We start from the raw sequence: 11,246 nt of genomic DNA on the forward strand, positions 1-11,246 counted from the left end.
CACTCCAAGGCAGAGAGGAGATGGAACGTGCTCTGAGCCTGAGGAAGGGTTTGGTCCAAAATCATAAGGAGCCTCCAAAATGAGAGTGGTAATTGGCACCCATGAGCCAGGCACCCATGGGCAGCACATGCCTTGTCCTCAGAAGCAACACACTGGATGTGTTTTAAGGTTTGTGTGTGTATAAGGAGAGTCAGTAATTCCTGAACCGGTGTTTGGAGGCAAGGAATATGTATGCTGGGTTTAGTGATGCACTGAACTCCATCTCATGGGTCTTGTAAAAGTCACGTAGGATCTCCCACAGTTGTGATGCAGTGGATGGAAGGCGGAGGGTACTCTGTCCCTCTGGGAAAAGATGGGGTGGGGTGGTGGGAGCAATGGGAAAGTCCCAAACATAATGAATGCTCCTGGGTTGTCAGTCAAAAACAGAGTATACAAAGAGGGAAGTGGGTTCCGGGACAGCAAGCCTGCAATATCGGTCTGCTGGGAGTTAATCCCTTTCTATCTTGGAGCTGTCTCAGTCTACTTGTCTTAATGAAGTGACATTCACAGTTTTTATTTATTTTACTATTTTTTTTCCTTTTTTTGTTCCCTACCACCTGTATCCTTTGAGTCTTTTCATTGTATCAGCTGCCTGAAACAGAAAAGGACTTGAAGGCAACTTTTTCCTCCGTTCAGATCGCCTGCCTGGGTAGTAGTTTGAATGGCATAGTTCTGGGAGAGAGATTGTCATTGCACGTTGCATGAGTCCCTGCTGCCCACCCTGCCAGCAGGCTGAACTGGGTGTGCGTGCATTTAGCTGCTTTTGAGCCCTATGAATACCTTTATGGGCTTCAGACAGTAAAATACCTGAGGAAAGACTTGGGATCCATGAAATTGTCTTTGTGGGAGATGGAGTTGACAGATCAGAAATACACCTAGAACAGTACTAGGAGTGGACTTAATGTTCAATATTGTTCACACTGAAATCAACTCCTGAGCCCCGAGGGAGAGAAGCTGTTGAAAGTTTGCAGCTTACTTTAAATTTCACTGTGTAATGTAAAACTTGTCCCACTGTGGATATTGGCACGGCTTCAGCTTCTTCCCTCTTTCCTCTCACTTGTGTAACGACCGCAGCACTCAAGCTTTTCTACAGCAAAGCTATTTCAGACCCCTGCAAAGTCTCTTTCCTAGCAAGAATTAACCTAGTACTCAATTTCATTTTCTAAGGAGGTTGTAAATCTAGAGAACGTTAACACAGAACAGTGCCTCTTTTTCTGAGATAAGATAAGAAAAATAATCCAACTGAGGCAGCCAAGCCCTGAGTAGCATGAAGGCGAGGTGCTCTCTACTTGCAAGTTGCTTTGGCTCTGTACAGCACTTTGCACAATGTGGCTTTGGTCTATGGGCAGTGTCCTTATTGTTATTAAAATAGTAATGCTGATTCTACCTTTCCCTTGACAATTAGGGTGACTTTTCACCCTCCAGAGTTCACGTTCCAAGTGGCTGGGAGCACTACTTGCTAGCCATAGTTAAGCAACGCAAATGCTGAAGGCATTTTCCAAGTCTCTTGCTGTTTGTGTTATTACTGTAGCAACTCACTAAAGCCAGATTTCCGGTGGCAGGCCTCTGTGACTCCTTTAAAGGCTCGATCTGTTAGCCTTGCTCTGCTGGCTATAAATACCAAAGCATTCTCCGTTTGGTTTTTACATCTGCAGGACAAGTAACCTGCTGTTTGTAATTGATTTCCAAGTCGGACTGACTGTGATTCACTGCTGTTGAGGCACAAAGAAAGAACAAAACAACTCCTAATTGCTTTTCAATCAGGGCTGCCTTGACTTTGTAGCCAGGTGGGAGCTGTTTGGGGTATGAGTGTGCTGCAGACCACAGAAACCAGAATAGCAAAGTGGTTGGGATGATCAAGGCAAAGGGAGCCTCATTTAACTGTTGGCAATGCAGAGCTTGACGTCGCTGCTCATCCCACAGCCATCCGGGGCAGCATGGCAGTTCCCACAGCCACTGTTCAGTTTGTGCAGATTTTCCTCCTTATGGCATTTGGAGAATGTGATTTTTATTGTATTTTTAAGTTTTTTAAATGTATTTTCTCTGCTAATGCTTTGTGAGGCTTTAAAAAGGACTGGAAGTCTTTGCTGTCAGCGTGTTGAGCGCTGATGATTCTTCCCTGCAAAGGGTCTTGGTGCAGAGTTGTGGTAGCATGTGATACTATGTGTGGCATAAGAGCATCTGAGAAAAGTTATCTTGAGTCCTGCAGCCCTGCCTGGCTCTGGGACAAGCGTGTAGTGCAGGAAAAGCCATAATGTGACAGACCATCTGCTGCTGCCCTTCCCCATAAGACTGCTTCTGTCCAAGCAGGCTCCATGCATGCTAGGAAGAAACATGGACTGTGGGGGTCTAACGTTCTTCCTTGCTTTGCAAATTGTAAATGATGACCAGTCTGGCTGGTTGAGAGATCCTTTGAGGAAAGGCAGAAATCATGGTGCTCCTTGCACTGTCCTCGTGGCTGATAGAGGTTGTCCTGGCCACATGGGCCGTGGAGCTGAGGAAGATCTCTGCATGCTGCTTGAGCAGAAACAGTAATGGCAATGGATGTGTCTTCAGATCTACCCACATTTGGGTCCTGCTCCTTGGGTAGGGCAGCAAGACGCTGTGGAGAAGACTTACTGTGCCTTTAACTCCCCCTTGCTTTGGGCTGCAGAGAAGGAGTTGGGAGGTTGTTTTGAACCGGCTATGAAGTGATAGCTCTCTGTTCCCTCCATCCCTCCCAGCCTCCACCTTGAAGGGACTGTAGGATAGTCCTAAATTTCACTCTGACAATAAAAGAGGTGTTCCCTTATGTGTCTAATGCTTAAAACCTTCCATCAATATCTCAGCATCTCTCCCTTCAGAGCAGACCCAGGGCACCTTCTGGCATCTTCCCCATTAAATAGAGGGCAACAAGTGCCTTTCCCATCTACCAGGGTGATTAGGGTAGATTTACAGCAGGCTTCTTGCCTAATCTCTGCTTTATTTGCTGGCTGAAGAGGAAAGTTGTAATTCAGGTAATAACACTCCTCCTGGGCTACGCCAACAGAACTTTCCCATCTTGATTCAGAGATCAGTTTGTCTGAAGTCCAGGAGCAAATGCACCCAGGCCTTTTGTGTTTCACCCGAAGGTGTGAAAAACCATTGGCAAAGAAAAGAGAATGCAAGAAAGGGAAGAAACCTGGCTGAGCGCTGTATTTCTCTTGATCTGCTTTCTGCAAGGTCTGCCTATAAGCTCAGATGGCCTTTTTTCTTCTTTAGCTTTTTCTCTTTCTTTGTCCTCCAAGGTCTTTTCCTACCAGCCCTGACAGGCTCTGAATCTTTCTCATGCCCAGTCTTCGATTCAGGGCGTTTTCACCTTGGGTAACAACACCAAATGGCCATTCTCCAAACATGTCCTGCACAAAGGGAGTTTAAAGTTTCCCAGAGTATGAAGTTTCACCTAGCGACCTGCTACCTCTTCCTTGTTTTGCTGCTTCTGCTGTCCTCTCCCTTCTGGCTGTACCCCCGCCCCAGAGGTGCTGCTCCTCTCTGGTGTTTGTTGGCCCCTTCACCCTTGAACTGGTTCAGCTCATGGATTCTGCAGAACTTGAATTTTGTTGTTCTTTGCAGTGCAAGGAGTTGGATTAGCTCATGAGGAGTGAGAAGCTTCCCTGTTGGCAGGGAAGGCGTTAGATGCGCTAGAGCCAGTAAGATGAAATTGGGGAGCAGGCTTCCATTAACCTGGTAAATGGATGCATTGACCTCAATTCCTAGGAGAGTAGCTTTAATACATCAGAGTGAAGTTTTGTTGCAATCATTTTATTAGCACTTTAAAAGTGCTTTTAAACCTGGCTAGTGTTTCACAGGGGTATAACAGGTGACTGCCATGTGAGGTGCTAACCTAGGTTTCTGTTGGTGGGGATGTTCTTCCTGTAATGTTTTGGGTCTTTTATTTCATTTCCTTTATAGCAGTGTTGGAGGCAGACTATTAAATTCAAGAGAATGAGTCATCTCCCCTTGGGCGTGCACCACTGTCCGTGACCATAGTGGTATAATATTGCGTAGGACTTTTACATCCATTGCATGCACTTAAAAGCCACTGGGATGAACACTGAAGTGCTTTTATATGACCTTCCTTGCTTTTATACTCAAGCAGCTCCTAAACACTTCTCTGCAAGCACTGGTAAAGGAAGACCTAAGAAACGGATGCTGAGGGTCTCCTGTCTCTCCCTGCTGAGGGAAAAGGAAACAGAAAGAAAGCTAGCAAATAGCAGAAGTTAAAATACTGTGGTTAAAAATCGGAATAACCACTACCAGAGTGGTTATTGTAATAACCACTGTAACTTCAAGCCACTTGTCACAAAAGCAGGGGTGAGCATGATTTGAACTGGTTCCTAAAAGTCAAATGCCGTGGATGGACATCATGTGTAAGAATTTATGTTCATGCTGAGTGGATGTCACTGTTGCAGGATGGAATTGCAGATATGCATGCCAAGGTTCAAACCTGTCCCTAAAAATTGCCTTACACTTTTAAATCTGCTAAGGGTCAAGTTTTCTGCTGTTACACTGAATTAAGCCAAATAGTGCTCAGGGCTCATCTGATAAATAATTGTAATGCTTCTGTGGAGTAGCTCCGGGGTGTTTTTGCATGGCCCATAGACTTTCTTCTGCGGAAAAGCTGGAGAGCTATTGCCAGGTGTAGGATGGGGGAGAGGAGGATGGGGAATAACCTCTTGAGAAATGTCAGAGCTGGCATTCCTCCAGGTTAAGGGAAGACTGTTGTGGGTGAACAGGGGAGTGGAGACGGGGGGGGGGAACTTTACTCTGTGGTTTCTGCAACCAAGAGGTATGTGGCTAATGAGCCAACCACCATCCACTTGCAGAACTGAGAGTTCTTTCAGTGTGAATAACACAAATACCTTCATCACTAGGAATAATCTGGGGTCGACTCTACTGAACTCAGATGTCCACTGCAGCTTTTTGTAGGCCCACACCCCTCCCGGCTCATCCTGATGTGCTGTCTGGCCTTAGAGAGGCAAACACCATGGCCAAGTACTCTCTCCAAACTTCTGAATAAAGCATGCTGGGGCTCATCTGGGGTAAGGGAAGGAATGGGCGTCACCCTGGTCATTGGCCTGTATTTATTTGATCAGTTGGAGCTATTATGCTTCCTTTGGTGGTTTGGGTATAGCTGGGAATGATGGCCCTATTTGCTGCACAACAAGACTCATCTTTTCTGCCTTTGGGCCATCTTCTCTGCCATGGTTTCCCACCCAGGCAGCTCAGTGTTAGGACACTGAAAGGCCTGTTTTGACTGCAAGAGCAGTGCTTGCTGGCCATTCTTATTGTTAACTAACGAGTTCTACAGGTTCCTTTGTCCTTTCCGCATAAGGTCCTGTGTTGGGGACCTGGCCTCTTGTCAAGATGCACCTCTGTACAGTGTCCACCTTGTCAGACTGCAGCCTACCTGGCTGCTCCTTTCACTGTAGGCTGTGTGCAGTGTTTACTTAGTTAGTAATTCATCTGTTGTCAAGGGGATGGGAGGGGAATAGTTAGGTGTGTTTTGGCTTTGCCCCTGATCTGGGTTGTGTGTTGCTCAATGGTCATGTTCAGTATTGGCAGGAGGGGTGAAGACAGGTGCTCCTGCTGCCTTGGTGCTTATTTGGTGGCTTATCCCCTACAAGCAAATAATGCCTCTATGACAACTGAGTAACTCTGAGATGATGGACTTCACATGAGCAGAAAGTCTTGAGGGTGCATACATATATTTATGTAGTCAGAAGATTTAGGTTAAGCCTTGACCCCTATATTTGAGGATCTCTGGAAAAAGCTGTAATACCTGTTCTAGTTTAAGGATGCTCTCAGTATGTGCTTATATGATAATCCCTGATGAACACCAAGAATCAGTTCAGGTGGAGTCACTGGAAGAAACAAGCATACAGATTTTTAGTATTAGGGCTCCTTAAATTACAAGATGAGTGGTGGTAAGATTTGGCAAGGCAGAAAGCTTCCAGCTGGATGAGTGATTAAGCTGAGCTGCCAGGGAAAACTGGTTTGGGTTCTTAAGATTCTGGTTTGGATCGAAGCATGGAAAGATGGTGTTTGGATGTGGTTGGGAAGAGAAGGTTCACCAGTTTGGAGCAAATGTCTTTCAGCCAAGAGCATGTGTTTCCATTAGCTACTACAACACCCTTTATACCCAACAGAAACAGCTTTTGTTCCCCAGAGTGCTTGGCACACACCTGATCTTGGACAGAAGGCCAAGCCTCTGATTGTGCTGGTGGTGGTCTCTCTAGAACATGGACTTTTCTTGATGGTGTCTGTGCCATGCTGGTACTGCTGAGATAGGCCAGCTGTGTCGCCCTGATCCCCTGTGACATGGTTTTGCCATAGGAAGGATATGGGTGGTGTGGAATGTGCTCAGAGGAATGGTGTGGGCTGTGCTCAGAGTAGCCACAGCAGAGTGTACATTGGGGCTGGGACAACTGTGGGCACCTCAGCTCTAGCAGGCAGCCCCAGTCCCTCACTGTCAGCCAGTGCCACCTGAAAGAAGACTCCATGAATATCAGGCTGAATATGGCCTTCATCATGTCTGTATTTCCAGGCAATAGCAAAATTATCCCCTGTCAATCTATGTGTCAAAAAATTGTTAGCCTCTTTTAACAGTAAGGTACCCAGATCCCTCATCTGAGCAGTTGCACTGTAAATACCTCAGTCCAGGGTGATATCTGGCTCATTTTTCTCACCTACCATCTTAAAATTAGATGGCTGTACAAAGACCTCCAGCCTCCTATTGTCCAATCTTGCTTTTGGTTTTGGCCCTGGTTTTGATTCCCCCTGACAGGAGATAGGCTTGTCCTGTGTCCTTTCTCCTTCCCTGCTGTCCCTAGAGAGAACTCCTAGATACTCTGATGAAAGGTTGAAGCTTTGAAGGCTTTGAGTTATGGGTGAGCTGTTATGGTGCTTGCAGATCTAAGGAGCTGTTGCAGGGATCAGTCAGCAACTTTCCCTGATGTGAAACAGAGAGGGCAATTTCCACCCTTTTTTCTCTCCTAGCTGTTTGGCTGTGGCTCCGTGGCACAGACATTGCTCAGCAGAGGGTCTCATGGAGGTTTCCTGACTGTCAACCTGGCCTTTGGCTTTGCTGTAACACTTGGCATCCTTATTGCAGGACAGGTATCAGGTACGTTGTGTTCTGTGTGGGCTGGATTTAACTTGTGATGATTGTTGTGTAGACCTGGATAGGTGTACATTTCCTATTTGGCACTGGTACGGAAACCAGTGTCCCTTGGATCATCTCTGGGACCTAAATTCTGCCTATAAAAGTACACTAATCACCAACCTCTCTGCAGGTGGACACCTGAACCCAGCTGTCACCTTTGCCATGTGCTTCTTGGCCCGGGAGCCCTGGATCAAGCTACCAGTTTATGCCCTAGCTCAAACCCTGGGGGCTTTCCTTGGAGCTGGCATAATCTTTGGGCTCTACCATGGTAAGTGAAGAAGCCCTGTGCATTTATTAGGGTGAGACTACTGCTCTTCATGACTCACTGCAGGGAAGCTTGTTTGCAGAACAGAGAGAAGCAATTTCTTGCAGAGCAGAGATCTTACAAACTTTCTTACCATGTTTCTGGGGGGATTTTCGATTCTCATGATGCTGGTTTCAAGCATTCTTCAATCAATCTGGAGGCCAACCAACACTATCAATGTGCAAGTCTTTGTCCTTGAGTAATGATCAGTGGGCCTTTGTAAGGCCCCTTTTGTATCTAGAGTATGGTCTAAACCAGATCTTTCTGTTTTAGACTGACGGAAAAGCCAATGAAACATTAGTAGTAATGAAAATTTCATGTCTGTGCACCTTGGAAAGCATAATAGATATCCACTTCGTCATGCATCTGTTCCTCCTGACGCATGTTCCTGGGAAAACTGTCACCCCAGCGTTATCACCTTAGAAAGAAGCAGTGGGACATACCTTTATGTCTGTAAATGTGAGGACTGCAACACTGGTTACCTTCCTAGTTGATGGGCTGAAGTCTCTTCTTCATAAGAGAGTTAATCCCATTTCCATTCTAATCCATAGAAGAGCTACATTCAGAAGTGTCTGGTTTTTCTCTCCACTGACCATGGAGGGAAACTAGACAGCCCACCTAGGTTGGTTATCCATCTCCCATTTAGTGGTAGGCAAAGGGCTGACTCTTCTACAAGAAGACCCCAAAACGTGAAACTAATTGTGTATTGGCTTAAAAGAAAGTGCATGATCAGCCCAAATCCTATTTGCTGCAGATCATATCCATAGCAATACCTCATGTCTTGATACAAAGACTGATACCACAGGCATTTGGGTGACCTGTGGGAGAGATTTGGAGTCACTTTAGCGTTTACTTTTTGGCTTTAACTCCTTGCCTGTGTGTGACAAACAAGAACTATTAGGATCAGGGACTCAGGCCTTCTGTACCTGAGCCTGACTGGTAAAATGCTGTGGTGGATCACATCCTACATTTTCCAAATGAGTATTTGCTCTACAGCAAATGATTTTGCAACACAAAACACTCTGGAAATTCTATCTCAATATTCATGGCTCTGTGGAGCCTACAATGTAATAATCTTCCAAGCAGGGTGATGTGTATTGGAAAATTACTGACCTGTCTGTCTTCCCATCCCTTCCAGATGCCATCTGGGATTTTGGCAATAATAAGCTGAGTGTGGTAGGACTGAATGGCACTGCTGGAATCTTTGCTACCTACCCATCTAAGCATCTGAACCTTGTGAATGGATTCTTTGACCAGGTAAGAGGGTGCTGGGAGGATGCAGGTACATTGGAAGATAAATCTTTTAGGTTGGCTGTGGGCCTCTGATTTACTTAGAGAATGAATTGCAACTTACAGAGAAGATATCCAGAAACGTTTTTAGAGCTGGCACATCTCACTGGCTCATAGGAAGGGCAAAGCCAGAAAGGACCCTTGCAGTCAGAAGGCTTGTGTTAAGGGGATTAACCAGTGTTACAACACTGCCCAGGATACCAGTGGAAAGGATATCGCTTGCTCCCAGCCTCTGAAGAACCACAGTATGAGAAAATGTTTCTTTTTCTCTCCCACTGTACTACTGTGGATGTTGCACAACCCAGAGGTCAGCTGGGTGTAGGGTGGTGGTTGGTGTTGGAGGTGACTGTCTCCTCCTTAAAGTTGCCATCCACCACAAAGGGACAGCAGCCTGCCAGCTATGGCAGGTTGGAAGCAGGTTCAGGAAGAGGCTGCTCAGTTATTCATAGCTGTTCCATAGGTAGGGAAAAAGGTGTGGGCTTGATTGAGCCTGTGGGCTTCAAGGAGGAGCATGTTTCCCTCTCCCATTTCCATAGGTGCTCAGTCTACTGTGGTCTGATAATGCCATGGGATGACTTAGTGAAGATATTCCAGTTTAGAAGTCCTGACTGCATGAGACTTCTGAAAAGTTAAATAGCTTGGTTATAAGATTAATGTGGATTAAATCCTTCTTTTTCTTCCCTGCTCTCCTCAGTTCATTGGCACTGCTGCCCTGATTGTTTGTGTCTTGGCTATTGTCGATCCCTACAACAACCCTATCCCCACTGGACTGGAGGCTTTCACAGTTGGCTTTGTTGTCCTCGTTATTGGAACCTCCATGGGCTTCAACTCTGGCTATGCTGTCAACCCTGCCAGGGACTTTGGGCCTCGTCTCTTCACAGCCATTGCTGGCTGGGGCTCTGAAGTGTTTTGGTAAGTGCTTGTCAGTAAAAACCTTGTGCAGCAAGGAGTCCAAATACGTGCTAGCTGTGGTACCATAAAGGGTCTCAGCACTCATGAGGTATCTTTGTTTTCTATAAATCTTCTAAAAAAACCCAAGCAGTTTGCTCCACTCCAACTACTTAAGAAATTGCAGAAACTGGTTAGTTCCCAGTGGTGACAGTAATGACCCAACTTTGCTATCAAGGTGGAAATCTAGGAGCATTCATGAGAAGTTCGGGTACACCTGGAACATAAACCTATCATCATTCTTTTGGTGGTAGAAAATGGAGGGTGCTTCTTATACTTGGATTTTGCTGCTGCTGAAGACAGCTGAGAGCAAAACAGGGTATGTGCTATTGGGGTATACTTACCTGCAAGCAGTGTCAGGGAAGTGAAGGTGCCTAGTGCAGGCACTGCAAATGCTTCTCTTCTTGGTGGAGAGACAGTATTGGACGTCCTGGAAGCAGCTGTTCTGAATAGCTTGTCACCTGGAGATGCAGAGAGGGGCAATATCTGCCTTGGGAATTGCCATGGATATGTGGCTAGTATTGTCTTTTGCAAGTCGATGATCATGTTTGGAGATTATCAGCTCTTGCACTGTTCCACACTCAAACATAAATATCCTAAGGCTTAGGCTCTTACCTTGTGCACTTTCTTTTTTTTTTTCCAGGACTGGCCAACACTGGTGGTGGGTTCCAATCGTTGCTCCTTTCCTTGGGGCTATTGCAGGAGTGATTGTCTACCAGCTGATGATTGGATGTCATGATGAGCCTTCTCCACCTGCCTGTGAGCAGGAAACAGTCAAGCTGGCTAATATAAAGCACAAGGAAAGGGTCTGAGGAAGCTGTCTGCCAGGTCTGGCAGACATTCGTTACTCAGGACTGCAGCTGGCAAAGAAGAAGGAGTTAAGAAGAGCTTCAAGAACAACAGGAAGATCTTTTTTTCCTGTCTTGAGATATTTTAGCCTTTTTTGTGTATATCTCTAATGTGTTTTCTTTAGGCAGTTTCCTGTGAGTGTTTCCCCAAATGCAGTATCATGTAATCTTTCCCTAGTAGAAGCGGGTGGAGGACTGTAGGAGTCAGAAGAGAAGTGGGCATTACTGTCCAGCACCTGCAACATGGGCCAGGTACTCAGGAATCTGGAGCTCTTTTGGACTGTGTTGCTGGTCTTGCCTGTCAACTTGGCAAACTGCTTCTCTCTGTAGGGTGAGGATCATGCAAAACTTAAATTGTTTTGTTAGCATTGAATGGAAACTCCTACATCCTCAGAAAAATTTGCCTGACTCTACTGTGGGTCAAATTCATGCTTGTTGCTCCGAAGACAATAACTTGGCACCAGGAATGAACTGATCTAAAGGATTTCTATTAGCCAAACTGTTTATAACTCCCATTAATTCCTAGAACACTGTATCAATCAGCTGATCTATTGTGTCAGAGCAGAGAGTGAGAATGCTCTGGATATTAATTTAATATTAAGATAAAGTGTTTACAAACCACTGCACCCTGGTG

The 11,246-nt window shown here is 45.7% G+C and overlaps 1 protein-coding gene across 1 annotated transcript in view; it reads left to right on the forward strand.

The window, feature by feature from the left end:
* The window catches only part of AQP3 (aquaporin 3 (Gill blood group)), a 12,547-nt gene extending 1,841 nt beyond the window's left edge, over nucleotides 1–10,706 (forward strand). The window contains exons 2-6 of the mRNA XM_010012835.1: nucleotides 7,057–7,183; nucleotides 7,353–7,490; nucleotides 8,665–8,783; nucleotides 9,511–9,728; nucleotides 10,408–10,706. Of these exons, the coding sequence (XP_010011137.1) occupies nucleotides 7,057–7,183; nucleotides 7,353–7,490; nucleotides 8,665–8,783; nucleotides 9,511–9,728; nucleotides 10,408–10,576 (771 nt within the window). The 3' untranslated portion in view covers nucleotides 10,577–10,706. The remainder of the gene's footprint in view (nucleotides 1–7,056; nucleotides 7,184–7,352; nucleotides 7,491–8,664; nucleotides 8,784–9,510; nucleotides 9,729–10,407) is intronic.
* Nucleotides 10,707–11,246: the final 540 nt, after the last annotated feature.

The sequence above is a fragment of the Nestor notabilis genome, unplaced genomic scaffold (assembly GCF_000696875.1).
Source record: "Nestor notabilis isolate BGI_N333 unplaced genomic scaffold, ASM69687v1 scaffold464, whole genome shotgun sequence".
Classification (NCBI taxonomy): domain Eukaryota; kingdom Metazoa; phylum Chordata; class Aves; order Psittaciformes; family Psittacidae; genus Nestor; species Nestor notabilis.